The sequence below is a fragment of the Zerene cesonia genome, chromosome 2 (genome assembly GCF_012273895.1).
Source record: "Zerene cesonia ecotype Mississippi chromosome 2, Zerene_cesonia_1.1, whole genome shotgun sequence".
NCBI classification, from domain to species: Eukaryota; Metazoa; Arthropoda; class Insecta; order Lepidoptera; family Pieridae; genus Zerene; species Zerene cesonia.
The window spans coordinates 3,645,209-3,661,611 of NC_052103.1; the positions used below are offsets into that span (position 1 = coordinate 3,645,209).

The window sequence follows — 16,403 nt, forward strand, 5'->3', positions numbered from 1 at the left end:
TTGACGACTATTAGGTGCTTTTGTACAATTTTGATTTTTAACATAGTCCTCTGACGTTTAACGACATAATATAATTAAGTAACATAATTTACGTAATATAAACCAGTCAAAACCAGAAAAAATCCCCTTTGTTGTAAACTAAAGAAATTCAAAATCTCTAATTCCAAGAAATACCTTCCAGGACTAAACTTTTAATCAAGTCTCAAAAGTTAAAAATATATAAGTAAAATGTATTAAAAGGAAACCGCATACATTGCGGCGTACAATAAATATTCGAAACAATAGTTATTCTGCTAGGGTCAGTAAATATTGCATGATGTTCCGGTTAGAGGAAGGACGTAGTTTTGCGGAACAAAAGATGATATACCACAAGGTACGGTTTTATCTTGATATATAAGTTTGACTGTAGAAAAATATTTTGGAATTGTGTTAAATATTACGTTTTGCTTACTCCGTGTTGTTTTAAATTTCTATGATAAATGTTACGAACTATACATAGATATTGTTTTAAACCTTATACGAATTCAGAACGACATATAAGTCTGGTAACCAAAACAATTATCATCACAGAACAGTCAGCTGTATGGCTATCTAACCCAGAACTAAGCCGAATCAAATTCCATTGAATCCAAGTAAACGTTTAGTGAGAGTATTAGTTCGGTATCGCTCGTCTTAGAACCTGCAGAGGTTTACAATGCAGTTCCCATTTAACAATATGAAGCAGCTGCGAGGTAGACAGCTGCCATTACTTGTGTGAAGGCACCTGTAGATAAGGAAATATATTGCTTTGATATTGCCCCGTATGTCTATTGATTGGCTATCTGTTTCATATTGTAAAATTTTGCAAGGAGTTTTGTTATTTTTTATGTTGAACAAGTTTATTATATAATTGTATTCATTTTATAATTCAATTACGTATCTCACCAAATCTATACTAATATAACAAAGAGGAAACATTTTTTGCTTGTTTGTTTATATTGTTAATTTATTTCATCAAAAGAAAGCTACATTATTCCCGAGTGCTATAGGATAATTCTTACCCTGGAAATGTACCACGGGCGAAGGCGGGGCGAACAGCTAGTAACGTTATAAATACGCAGAATACCAGTCTGTCGGTCGGTCTGCCTTTCTTCTTTTCGCATCTAAACGTGAAATCACACAGGCGAACTATGCGAATTTATATATTAAATATATAATATCATGTAGAATTTACTAATTTCTATGCACGTTATATAAACAGAACATTAATTATTTAGGAATGCTAAGTTGAAGTTAGTGCATTAGCTCCATTTAGTTTAATATGTGGCCCTTGATAAAAGCAATATTGGGTGATTAGCGTATATATGGATAATTATGATTCTAAATGGTCTTGTTATTAGAAGCTTAGTGAAACACTACTTATGTTAACTATATATTATGGGTGAGCTGGATTTACATAGCGTGGCAAAACCTGCTTATTTATTGTATTTACAATTAAAGAATACATTGGCACCACCAATTATCATCATCATCATCATCAGCTTATATATGTTCCCTCTGCTGGGACACAGGCCTCCTATGAGGGTTTAGGCCATAATCCACGCTGGCCAAGTGCGGGTTGGCAGATGTCGCATGTCGTCGAACTTTTGATTCTTGACATGCCGGTTTCCTCACGATGTTTTCCTTCACCGTTTTAAGCAGTGGTGAGGTAATCCACATGGGCAGATAAATTGAAAAATCAATTTATTTCCTGCACGCTCGCCCCGGTCTCGAACTTCGACTTATCGATTTTGAAGTACGAGGTTCTCACCACTGAGCCACCACTGCTTTTATTCAATATAAAAAGAAAAATATGTGAAAAAGAATGCGTCTGTTGTCTATTTTATTCGGTATTATAATTTTATCTTTCTATTGCTTTTATGACTGAACAAATTCAATTCAGTTTGAGTATTGTGCGATGAAATCTATGGAATAGCCTTTTGTGTCATAGTATTTGAAATCAAAGAAGGTTTGTTTATGAATAAATCATTTAATTACAAATCTTCGACCAAATTTATAATTCGTTGAACAAAAGGTGAATGAGTTATTGAACCAATGCTTTAATCTATACCAATGTTATAAGTATGGATAAAATTACGCTGCCCATCATTATTGATCACTAATTTATAATGAATGAACATTGAATGTTCAGAGCATTTTGTTTTCAACCTCATATAATGTGATTATAAAGCTGAAGAGTTTTTTTGTTTGTTTGAACGCGCTTATCTCAGGAACTGCTGGTCCAATTTGAAAAATCCTTTCAGTTTTAGATAGCCTATTTATAGAGATAAGGCTCTAGTCTATATATGTACCACGGGCGAAGCCGGGCGGACCGCTAGTCTTATATAATCGGATTATTAGTTACTTCTTGTTTTGAGTAATGGTAAAATAAGCTATAAATGGGTTTACAAATTCGATCACATATATCTTCGTTATTATTATTACCATTATATATTATATTAGCAGCAAAAGCAGTGGTGTCTCAGTAATGAGACCCTCGGACTTTAAAATCGATATGTGGGGGTTCGAGACCGCGCGAGCGTGCAGGAAATAAATTGATTTTTTCAATTTATCTGCACAGGAAAACATCGTGAGGAAACCGGTATTTCCAAGAATCAAAAAGTTCGATGACATGTGACATTTGCCAGCCCGTACTTGGCCAGCGTGGTGGATTGGCCTGAACCCCAATAGGAGGCCTCTGTCCCAGCAGTGGGAACGTATATGGGCTGATGATGATGACGATTATATTAATGGTCCGACCCGGCTTTACCCGTTATACTTATATACGTAGTATTGACAGATCAACTACATATGCAACAGTGAAAGATCTTTAGAAATCAATCCAGTAGTTACAGAGATTAGCGGATTTAAACAATCAAACAAATGAAGTGCTATAAATATTATAGATAACAAAAAAGCTACTTCATAAGCTATAGGCAATCCAATAATATAATATGTATCACGGACGAAGCCGAAGCGGACTGCTAGTCATAATATAATATGCATTGTTATTGTACGCCTTAATTTAATTTCTCATACCCATTTCGAAGAAATTGAACGAAGCTTTAATGTAACATCATTATGATTTTCGTTACCATTTTTATTTCGTTATGGAGTCATTTTTAATGGAATGTTTACAAAGAAATTAATTAATAAAATAGTGAAATTCTCAAATGAATCCGTACTATAATTTTAATAACAGTAACATATAAACTGATTGTAGGAATATTGCTACTATGATAAGTATTATTATTGGTTCATTCAGCACACAATCACACATTTTCTTTATATTATTAACAAATTGTATATGTATTAGTTAAAAGTTATTGTTTGTTAGTAAAAACCCATTATTGATTGTAATCTGACAATTAGTATCTAGTATGCTATGCTTTATGGGCGCATTCAACATAATAAGTATTAATTTTATTTTTATACGAAACTCGAAATAATAAAAAAAATGTGAATCATCTTAACATGGTATCGGAATATTACCATAGACATATTTACAAAACTACAGATTTTGTTTTGTATATTTATAATTTATGTTCTGAATGATTTAAGGATCGAAACAGCACATACTCAATATTTTTTCTTTTAATGACATACTTCGAACACAGTGGATTACGGCCAGAGCCCTCATAGGATACCTGTGTCCCTGCATTGGGTACAAGGGAGTTCTAATAAAAATTCTGATTTCGTCTTATATCTATATCGATTTGGCGTATCTAGTTCATTAAATTCATAAGACTTGAAGAGTGAAGTAACAAACTCTGTAAATATGTATGTATGTTTTCTAAGAATAACCCTTAGCTATAAAACTCATTAAATTCGCCATAACTGATTCGAATGAAATACCCCCTTTATACCAAATAAACCACCGACCGAGATCATCCAATAAAATAAAAACAAACGAAGTAAACCAATAAAACACGCAAAAGTTTCACGTATCGTCCATTACAGTTTCACTTCAGGCACGGCGCGTGAAAACAGCCTAAATGTCAAGTAAATCACGCGTGTATTCAGCCCATTTGTCTGCTGTAAAGGAGTCACCAATGGACCCCGACGAAAGGCAATGTATTACCCATTGTTAATGGCTAGTGAACAGTTTTGCACGCGCCCACAAATAGCAGGCTCACGGTCCGACAAATCGAATGGATTTTCCATTACATCAAGTCAATTGGATGGAAGACGAGATTCGCGTCGTTTCTGGTAACTATTCTTTGAAATCTCTACGCATTTTAGTTGTGTAAGTTTTGCTTTTAAATTTGAATCATACGTAACTGAACTGATATTAAGATAATGATATTTTACGGGTAAATTCGGAGTAAATAATTATTAAAATGTATTTTTCTCAGAGAATATAGAAGTTTCATTTGTCGTCGATTCATAACCTACTACATTAAAAAAATAATAACAATATTAGAAAAAAATTAATTAAGATATTTTGATTGATCAAATAGTAATTAGACAAATAAATAATATGGTAATGATTTTTTCCCTTTAAAAGTATACATACAAATAAGACTTACTGAAATTTATTTGATATACACAACAATTTATTCAGTAAAACAGGTGAGGATTCCTATAGGGTAATAGGTAATAGGGTATTCAGCGCCAAAACTCCAAAGACCATTTCATAATGACAAATGCGTTGTGAAAAACAAACTTATCAATTATAAATACCTTTCGACGACCTCCTTTAACCATCTACTTGAACTAAGTTTTTTGTTTTATCATAATTATTGGCATTAATGTCATTATCAACAATTTTTAGTTATTTTCACTTACATCTCTTTCTGAAATAAAAGGATGTACATATGACGGACGGACATAACGAAACGGAATGGGTTCCTAAGTTTACTATGGAACTTTCAAACCAAATCTAAAAGCAGGGTTCTATTTCATCAGTTCTATACACTTTTTTCTTGTAAGAGAACATGACATAAGTACTACAAAACAAAAACAGAGTCCCCCTTTATAAATAAACGTATGTTCATATCTAATTCAATCAATCTCAGACAAAACCCTCTGCTCGATTTAATTACGAATGATCATAATAAATTGGTTTAACTTAAATCTTATATATTAGCTGACATACGAGTATATCATATGATAACATAGCTTACTGGAAAATCCAATTAGTTTATTCCCGATGTTAGTCGATCCGAGCGCTTGACGTGAAATCGGTGAACCGAATAGTCTAAAATTCGCGTGCGTTGTCACACGGTATAGCTACCAGATTAAATGTTAAAATAGAAACGATATCTCGTATTGTGCTTAACGTGTTTTTAATGTGGAACATGGGAGAGAATTTATAATTAATTTGTATAGTTATTGCACCCTTGACTTCGGGGTTACGCGAAAAAGTCTTTAAAATTATACAGTATAAACTGATCGAAGTATTGATTAAGATATAAATTGATAGGAAATTTACTGATAACGTTTGGGAAATTGGTCCAGACTTAGGGCCTACTTCTGAATGTAGTAAGTAAGCTAGTAAGCGGCCGCCACCATTAAATTCATAAGGAGTTTATAATTTTTTTATCAGTGTCTATAATTTCAACAGATCACATACAAAAAAGTGTGCAAATCTTTAGAGATTTAAATTAGTGCAGTGTTCATGCTGCGCCCTGGTTACAAACCAGAATTGAGAAAATTAAGGACTACATGACGATTTTGAAACACACCTACTTAGCCTTTAACTAACTCCTTTGTTTTATCATGCATGGAAAATGAAAGGTCACAGGTCAGATCAGATGGGGTTAAAGAATCTGTTTTTTTGGAAGAGAAAGAACATGAGCATTTTTTTCAAACTTCAAAACAATTGACAACACGCTGAGCATAATACAAATACTCTTGCATGTAATGTACATCTGACGAAATACAATAGAGGGAGGCAATAGAATTAGTCGCTCTAGTCCAGCCCTCCAGTCCAAACATTTTTTTTTTACTTTCTAAGAAAGGGAAAAACGTAAAGCAAGTCAGCTGAATACTGATCATGTTCTGCTAACAAAATGATGACAAGAACAACTTTAGCATTAAAGGGATTAATAACAACACATAAAACTATATTACAACGATATCCAATATTAATATCTCCCAAAAAATTGCATGTTTTATAAAGTAGAATAAGACAAAGAGACGAAATTATGCGATCAAGTAATGGGAAATAATTAATACTAAGGTTGGGTTCGCTATTTCATTTGTTTACGTTAAATTTACTCTAAACAAAAAGACAATCATGTTCTTTTCTCGTTTTTCCGATCGTAAATAGACTTCAGTATTATTTATAAATACTTTAATAACATTTACCTTGATGAATTTTTTATCGTTGACCCTGAGCATAACGAGTTTATTATTATTTGGTATTAACAATAATTAAAATAAAAGCTTTAAAAGACATGATAATCTTTTTTATAAATTTTATGAAACCACACTACTTCATTGGAGATAGATTTTTTGCATTAAACCAAAACTTCACTTTTAGCCAACATGCCGAAAAAATGGTTCTGAATTCCTCCTTTTTTCATTTTATTTGTTTCTCGATTACTCTATTAGTTTTCAACCGATTGACGTGATTATTTTTTTGTTTGGAAAAGTTTGCCCAATATTATATAGGCTATGAGTATAAATTAACAATATATTTGAAAACTAGCTGCGCCCCGCGGTTTGACCCGCGTAAGTCCGTATCCCGTAGGAATATCGGGATAAAAAATAGATGTTGGCCGATTCTCAGACCTACCCAATATGCTTACCAAATTTCAGAGGAATCGGTCAAGCCGTTTCGGAGGAGTATGGCAACGAAAACTGTGACACGAGAATTTTATATATTAAGATAATCTACTGATATCATGGTATAGGGTTTGAATTATATACCATGGTATAGGGTTTGAATTATAATTAGACTTAAAACGTGTAAAAAATATCTGACGTACACAGCAAATTGGCCATTCAATGTGTTTTATCTCCACAATCAACAACTTGGTAAATCGTATTGCTAATGCAGCAAGCGGACTTAAAATGCAAATTAAGAACTTGTTGTTTACTAGAGAATTGGTTTTTTATTCGAGTGATTTGTTTTTTCTATTACTTTCCTCTGAATAATGTTTTGTGTACGTTCTTTTGTTGTCTGCAGCACTTTAGCTGTTACCTTGTAGCAATGTGTTCGTAATATGCCATCAATATGGTATTTTATTTATGTTTCTTTCTCTTTTGTTTTCTTCTATGAGTATCTGTTAAATGAGTATATTGTATTGTAATATCTACACACATACATACTATATGTATGTGTGTAGGGCTGCATTAAATAAATCTACATTGAGGTAAAAGTTACATTAGCAGTATTATATAAAATAAATATTGAAATTAAAATGTCAATGGCCTTTTAATTTTCAAGACGTCACATTTTGGATTTAAAAGCTGAATTAATAACAGCCATACTTACAAAAGCGACCGCCTCCTTGGTACAGTGGTTAACGCGTGAGCTTAGAACCGAGGGGTCCTGGGTTCGATTCCCAGTGGGGACGTTAAAAAAAAAAAAAAAAATGTCTCGGTCTGGCAGGACACAGAAGGCTGATCACCTACTTGTCCATAAAGAAAATCGATCAGTGAAACAGATGTATATCATCTGCCCCATACCCCAGTAGGGGACACGGGACTTCACTTATACTTACAAAAACGTCCCATACAATTGATTAAACTGAATATAACCTTTTTGTTGAGTGGGAAAATCTTGCATAGATACCTACAGTCCCGAGTAAGGAGCTGTGGGTTCTTAACTGTACTGTGTTTCGTGGAGTCGCTTTAGTGTTGGGGCCACGGGAGCTGGTTAGAATTCGTCCTTGATAAATGAGTATAAAGAGCCTAAGAGTTAAGCAAAGATAACCAAATGTGTGACAAATAGACATGACATAGCTTATGCTTAATTCTAAGGATAACTCTGGAATAACTATTAAGTCGTCATATCCTGCTTTTAATAGAATCGTGAAATGTATGAAAGAATTTTCGTTACGTGTACCCTTAAAAAGCTCATGCATCTGTAAAAAAATTGATTTATCCGAATCAATCATTTTATTCTGGTTTAGCAGACCGCCACGGCTTCGTTCGTGGTACATATATAGCCTATAGCCTTCCTCAATAAATGGACTATCTAACACTGAAAGAATTTTTCAAATCGGACTAGTAGTTCCGTTTTCGAGATCAGTGCGTTCAAACAAACAAACTCTTCAGCTTTATAATATTAGTATAGATAAGCACATAGGTTACTTTTACACGGGTTACGTAGTATACGGTTAGTAACGCCACGGGATAGTCTTTTATTCTTTTCTTGAATTATAATAATCAATGCAGTAGAATAAAAAAGTGGTTAAATATTTACATATGAAAGTTGTTTATAGTAAAACAATTATTTTTATTACAGAATCGACAATTACATATTTCCAAAAATAGTGTAAACCAGTATTACATTTATTTACGGACAGCGGCAGTGGATTATAATCTTGCCTCGATGAAAATAAAAGTTAATTTATATTAAACCGACACATTAATTTTAAGATATTGTTCAATTTGTTAAAAATTGGTCGTTTTCTTATTTATAAAAAATGTATTGTTATTAAAAGTTTTTTTAGTCGAGTAGTCCAGATACAATAAAAATACAATAAACATAGTAAATATCAAAAAAAGTATAACCTACTTATAAATAAAGTGGAATCATAATGGAATATAGGGAACCCATCAGATCTTTTGTGACACTGAAGAAAATCGAAAAAAATATTGTATTCGAAAACCCCTTTTGATCAGTAAAAATAAGCTACCGACAATTTATTTATATACTAAAAATACACAGCTTTATATTCATTTTTATAGCACGCTGTTTCAAAAGGCAGCGCCTCCATCGAACAGTAATCCCAGTCGCTTTAAATTCAAATCTAATTTTCATACAAACGTTGCGGGTGGCGTTTTCCATACATTACCTGTCGATGTAGATAATACAATACCTGAACTATCCGACTATCCCTTTGTTTGCATTCTGTATCAATATAAAGATACTGTATTCAGTTTTCAACTTTAATACGTTTTGTTAGAGATTTAATTCAAGCAAAGGTTAGCGAGATTGTTTGGTCTTGATAAAGCGTCGTTACAAAACTTTCGTTTTACACATAAAATAATATGGAATTGAATTCTACTTCTATTTATATTTCTTAGATATTTTGAAGTATAGTTGAATATATAATATATGTCTAAATGTAGATTCTAAAAGATTTTCTACACAGTTTAACGAGCCATTAGTGTTGCTCGTTGTTGTCGTTGCTCGACATATATTATATTATCATACGAATCAAGTGTATTATTAAATGCATCAATAGGAGCATAATGTTTAATATGGAATATGTTGTTAAGTATTATTAAAATTATATGTAAACATAATGCACTTCTTTTCTAAGCTACTAGCCCCAACGATATAAATTCTTCATTTGGGTTAAAAACTTTCTCTTAATTTTTTTAAATATATTTTTCAACAACTTATGACGCAAGCATGAAATATACATACTCAATTTGACGTTTGTTGTTTTTACATTATTTCATAACTATAAGTACAATTCAGTTACTCATTTTATTTTTATAGAAGAAATATTAAATACTAAAAATAACATAAGTACTAAATAACTATATAAACATTTTAATATCTCCTTGGTACCTACTTAAAAAAGAAACAAGACAGGTATCATAGCAAATGGAGAACCAGTGAAAGGATATTGGCCTTATAATTTGTTTACTCATAAAAATAACTTGTTATTCCGTTTTGATTGCAGGAAACTAAACCTTACCTTAAGTATCTGTTAAATTGGAATCAACAATTCTCTATTCTGTTAGTGTTTCTTGCAGAAAATATTATGATTTAATTTATATTATTGAACAGTAAAAACATCTTAAATAGATAACCCCGATAGATAACCAAGATTTTCCTTGGAAATATCGGGTTTTGAATGATCTACAAAATAAGAGACAGATTAAAGATGTTATATTACATGACAGCCAGTCTCACACCGCATTAAAAACACACACAAAAAATAGAATAAAACATTTCTGGGTCGATAATTATAACCATAAAATAGTTAAGTATGCATTAAATAATTATTGGGAAAAAGAAAAAGAAACGTGTTGAAAACGGACATCCGACTAAAAACTTGAAATAGCTTGCTTATAGCTTGCTAACATGATTATATAAAAACTTTTAACTACTAGACATCTAGAAAATTGGGAGTAGTTTAAGTAAAAAAAATACTTAAATCTTTATCGATTCTGGAAAAGTCCTTTAAAACGGTCATTGGCCTCTGATCGATTCACCTTCCCCTCACTAAAATCTTTCGTATAAAAACTTAAGCCTTTTTTTGTACAAACGCATTTTATATATTTTTTAACTTCTTAAGAGATTCTGACTCTGACATGAAATTCTTAATTATTGTTTGATTTTAGTTGTTGTAAATACATAATATAGCAAATTGCAAGCACAAGTCACACAGTTATTTGAGTTTCCGTGTCAAGCTAAAATTTATCGCATTGTAGTGATTACACAGTAAATAGGGCTTATTAATACTTAATTCGTGCTTTCGGAACCTTATTTTTTGCAGATTGAACAACACTCTTAGCCATTCATATCTTACATGTCATACAATCACATTATCGTATGCAAAACTTACAATAAAATAAAAATGAATGCGGAACATTCTGCATTTAAGCGACCGCTTATACGTACTTTAAGTAAATTATTATTCAGTATTATAACAAGCATCGTTAAGAGAAGGCGGTCAAATATAAAATGGACTATAAACCAAAGAAAAACATTTTACGCTTACGACCAGATACTATCGATTATGTTTATAGAAGTATTAATTTAAGCAAGCCAGGTGAAATGGAATATGCTATCAGAATGTTACGAGATTGGACTGAAAAGCAACCCCATTTTAAAAGAAACGATTTTTGTAAGTTATGTATTAGTTATTTTATTTTATACTAGATATTGAGATCGCTATATAGGTTTCCTATTGAATTATCGATCGTGAACTTATTTGCTGTGATATGGTCATACAACATATACTTCATTAAGTTATCCTCATAGGAGGCCTGTGTCCCAGCTGTGGGAACATGTATGGGCTGATGATGATGATGATATTTCATTATAAGACTAATTGTGCCCCGCGGTTTTACTCACGTAGTATATATGTTGATGTTATATAGCCTAAGCATTCCTCAATAAATGGGCTATTTAATACTGAAAGAATTTTATCATACTAGTAGTTCCTGAGAAATAAACTCTTCAGTTTTATAATATCAGTACAGATTTAGTTCGGACACACTGAGCATTTAACACAGATTATTTAAACCATTATTTCGAAGTCTTCGAGTGATTAATATGTTCTTAATTAGTAGAAAATAGTTTGGGCTTGTTACGTTTTCCTAGCCTTCTATTTGTGCAAAATGAAACAGCGTGCGTTGTTAATGATTTCATGAGGTTGCCGCTTTTTAAGTTATGTACGAGTATGGGCCATGAACATTTGTAGATTTAAAAAATGTTTTGTTAGCGTGTTTGGATATTGGGATATAGAAGGGAAAATAAAAGACATCGGGAATTAATTAATTATATAATAATTAATAGGAGACAAGCCTACACTCCACTAATTCCACTAAACACAGTAGCATTCACGTCCTACCTGCTATTCCACGTCGAACTTCTGTGGGGGTGTGGTATCTTGAAAGCTTAGTGGAAGCTTTCAAGATAATTCTTTTTCTAATCTTATACTGAATTTGAATGTGATCATCTATTACAGTTTCTATTTACCTTCTAATTAAATTGTTATTACAGCTGACAACTTTTTGCGTTCCTCAATAATTGTTGCGAAGGGATCCATTGAGAACGCTAAGCAGAAAATCGACAAATTGTGTACTCTACGGTCATTACTTCCAGAGAATTTCCGTTGTTTTAACGCTAAGGAAGATTTCGCTCACGTGTTTGAAGTCATGTATGTGTATTTTATTACATCTTTATAAGCTAGTTTTCTGTCTGCGGTCTCGACCGCGCGCGTTGTAACTTTATGTCTCATGAGGGAGGGATGATGGAGGGATTCTGTTCTAAATTTATTGTTTAAGTGGCGATGAAACTCAAAAATAACAAAAGAATTTATTTGTTTATTTATGTTTATGAGTAAATATAAGTTTAATCATCCGATCTTACTATTTTATAATCTCAATATAATACATACAGATTTTTAAAATGAATTAATTATCTCGTGTTACCTATTAACTTATATAACGATATTGATTCATTTATGATTAACATTATCTATGTAACATTTTTATAATGAAAGTCGATTTGATTTATTCAGTTGAGATCTTATAACCACTAAAATGTTACTAGATCACATATAATGATATTAATATTCATTCTTCAAAATACATCTATATTTAATATATTTCCATTCTCAACTCTCAACTCTCAACTCAACTCGCAACTCCATTCTCTCAAAGAAAATCGTAGATCGGATGTAAAATGCATACAATATGTATTTCCCACTGTCAAATAACAAATTACCTCACTTCGGTAGATTATTTCATCGTTGACAATGCTACTTAATGAAACATTAGAAACATGTCAAGTTTTGACAATGTATTGAACGTCGAATTTCTTTTTTACTATTCTCTTACTATAATTATATGACATTTCAGGAAACCAATTGTTTTACCACAAGTTACAGAAGATCACTGCAGATTGATGACAGTGAAAGTTTACGGGACTATCGAATCGTGTCATATATCTGATGCACTCAAATACTCGATTGTTGTAAGTATTTAAGTATATTCTAATCACTGTATAATTTAATTACCGTTCTATGTGTCGGCCTATAATAACCGGCCTGTCGTGACAAGAACCTCAAACCCGAGATCGCCGTTGTTGGAAAAAACTTGCTTCTCGAGGAATTAAAGGAACAATCATCATCACTTTGTCTCGATGTCCAATCACAATCGATCAAAAGAACTTTTGATAGTGGCCGTGACACATATACTTGAATTATAAATCTGTAGGTACTATTCGATTCAAATGGCAACGTCAATGTCCCTTACATGTCTATTACGTGTCTATGTTCTTCTTAGAAAAATACTATTTACTTATAAAACGTCTTTACAAATAAGGTTAAATCAAACCTTACATCTTTGAATTAAAATGTTGTTTCCTAACTTTGCTTTGAATGAAGACCTAGGAATGACGATGACACAAAATGGGGCACTTTCTTTTTATTCTCGTAGTTTACCTGATGGTAAGCGATCACCACCGCCCATAAATTTTACTTAAAAAGTAAAATACATCTTGCTCTATGTTTTTACATTAGGTCGAAACCGGTGAAGGCGCGTAAATAGTCTAAATTAATTATTTTAACATTTAATTCCAGCTCGGCGATTATATGCGACAATGCGACTTCATTCGCGAATATATTTGTATTTTTGACTTGAGCGATGTCAACATAATGGACGTAATAACAAAACTTAATCTTATGGACTTAAGACACGCTTTCGCGGTATACTTTGTGAGTATTATACGAATTATCAATGTATTATTGCTCTCATTATTTAGTAAACGACGTACCCAAAAAACGAAGAGACTTAATCTGAATTCGACTGAACTCTTTTGATTAGTTTTGTTACTCGATAACTTCGTGAGTTGTCAATCGATTGGCTTTTTTTTTTTTGTTCTCATTGGAAACTGTTGTAATTGGTCCCATTTTAGAATATGGAGCGGTACTTTGGACTTTTATTGAAGAAAAGAATTGATGCCTATATTATACATAATATTTTTTTAGTTCAGAGCAAATAATATGAAGAATTCGAAAGCTTAAGAAGTACTTAATTATTATTGTTATGAGTCAGGATAACTGTGAAGATGGCTTACTAAGAAATACTATAGTACTTAATTTACCGACATACCAATATTTTGCAATTATTTTACCTATTTTCTGCACTTATAAAATGTTATTTTTCCTAGGAAGGACATGGTTTGAGATTTAAGAGCATGTACTTCATAACAACGTCCAAACTTGTAGATACCTTGATCAATCTCCTAAAACAAGTCCTAAAGCCAAAACTTATTGACCGTATCAAAGTCGTGAAGTCCTGGGATGAAGTACACAATATAATTGACAAGGACATCCTGCCTGTTGACTTCGGTGGTTACGAGAGATCAGAGCAGGAGTTACATGGTTAGTACTTTCAATTTAATAAATTTGAATGTTTTCATTGAATCGCGATCTGATGAAGATCGTTTATTTATTACTGTATAATTGTGGTTACTATAATAATTGGAATTGGATTGTTTGTTGAAATGCAACATAGTTTAAAACTGTTTTACCATATGTATTCGTTTTACAAACGTATCGTTTAAAAATATATATAACTTATCAATGTCCTGCAGGTATTTACCGAAAACGATGTAAAATTTACATACTTCATCATCAACATCACTCTATATGTGTTTCCACTGCTATAGCACAGGCCTCCTACGAGGCCATAATCCACCACGCTGGCTAAGTGGGGTTAGCAAATGTTACATATCATCGAACTTTTGATTCTCGGACATGCCGGTTTCCTCACGATGTTTTCCTTCACCGTTTTGAGCCGTGGTAATGTTACACATGCGCTGATAAATTGCAAAACCAATTTATTTCCTGCGAGCTCGTCTGGTCTCCTACTCCAACTTGTCGACTTTAAGTCCATTACATATACTTATTGTAATTTTTTTTTGTATGCAGATGATTGGTTAGAAGAGACATGCAATGAAGAATTCCAGAAATATTTGCGTGATATAAACTCAACAGGAACGGATGAGAGTTCGAGGCCATCTTACAAATTCAATGAGGAATATGCTGGAATGCCTGGAACGTTTAAACAGTTAACCGTTGATTAAAGAAATATTGTGTATTGGTTAAAGATAGATCACATTTAAATCCGTTTTCTATCAATTTTAGTGAAATATGACTTAACATCAATAACCAACAAATGAACTACGGGGATAATATTTATGAAAAATTAAAGTGATTTATAATGTATTGCAGTCAATTTTTCTTTGATAATATCAATGTTTTTATGAAACAATAAGATTATGATATCTGTGATTATTAGTTTTGAAAGTGCACGTTCATTAAAGTAGAAGATTAAATTTTTACACTAACAATAATTTATGTAATATTATGGATTTTTACACGTATAAAACTTATCAAATAAATATTTTAAGAATCAGCTGCCGTGTGTTTTTTAAACAATAAGCTGCTATATGTATAACTGTGGCAGTTCATTTAAATGAAAAAACAATTTTTCATAACATTATGAAGATAATTTAATTTTATTATACGTTTATCTATGTATATCAAATGTCTTATCGGTACTTGAAAATTTGATAATCACACTGTCATAAACTATAAGTAAAAGTTATGTAAAACTAGATGGTCGCCTCGGTTTCACCCATGGTACATATTATATAGCCTATGTCACTCAGTGTAATTGCAGCTTTCTATGGGGAAAGATTTTTTGAAATCGATCCAGCCGTTTACGCGTGATGGTGTAACCAAGGGAAATAGGGATCCAGTTTTTTATTTTATTTCTTAATTTGTTAACAAACGTACGAAATAACAAGCTGAAATGTGTATGTAAATAAATGAAAGATAACCGAATAAAACAGATTCCTGTAACATAATTTTCATTTTTCCTAAAAGTTACAATGTATTTAATAAAATGAATGTAACAAATAAAAAATATAATCCATATCCTTTATGTTAGTTTCGATTATCATATGAAAGTAAAATTTATGGACTTAACTATCTACTAAATGAATAAAATTTAAGTAACTAACAATAAAAAATAGCCAAAACGTATTAACACGATCCGAATTAGTAATATGAAACATATTCAATATATGTTACATAATAATTATCATATCATTATTAATCATAAAAACCATTTTTTTACATTTTACGATCCAACTGCCACAGTAGACTCATAACGTTTTGCGTAACTCGTAGATTCAAGTCCTAGCCAGAGTTAACCAGACACGCAATGAAAGAAATATTTAAAAAAAAAATAAATAACATACTTAACGTCGTAAAATAAGCCGCTTGGCTCATGAACGTTTTTTTTTTTGCAATTCCTTATATTTTTTACATCATAAATAGTTGATTTTATTCAATTTTAACACAACATCATAATATAGTTAAGTACTAAAAATATATTACAGTTATTTACAATTATAATATTTATACTGTAATTAATTAATTAACAGCACGCCCACATTAATAATTACATCACAGAATCGTGGGTACCACATAAAAAGTATGAGCTTAACA

The 16,403-nt window shown here is 31.8% G+C and overlaps 1 protein-coding gene across 1 annotated transcript; it reads left to right on the top strand.

The window, feature by feature from the left end:
* Nucleotides 1-10,764: 10,764 nt before the first annotated feature.
* Nucleotides 10,765-15,108, top strand: LOC119833804. The gene is made up of 6 exons (XM_038357993.1): nt 10,765-11,000; nt 11,882-12,038; nt 12,742-12,856; nt 13,464-13,598; nt 14,054-14,267; nt 14,817-15,108. Exons 1-6 carry the CDS (start codon nt 10,838-10,840, stop codon nt 14,969-14,971), a joined length of 939 nt encoding a protein of 312 aa, XP_038213921.1. The 5' UTR covers nt 10,765-10,837; the 3' UTR covers nt 14,972-15,108.
* Nucleotides 15,109-16,403: the final 1,295 nt, after the last annotated feature.

What these genes read in the sequence shown, in the direction of transcription:
- LOC119833804 (XM_038357993.1), top strand. Translation starts at nt 10,838, where the DNA reads ATGGACTATAAACCAAAGAAAAACATTTTACGCTTACGACCAGATACT. An exon ending in CACTCAAATACTCGATTGTT is followed by an intron (nt 12,857 to 13,463) that starts GTAAGTATTTAA and finishes ATTTAATTCCAG; the next exon opens with CTCGGCGATTATATGCGACA. An exon ending in ATCAGAGCAGGAGTTACATG is followed by an intron (nt 14,268 to 14,816) that starts GTTAGTACTTTC and finishes TTTTGTATGCAG; the next exon opens with ATGATTGGTTAGAAGAGACA.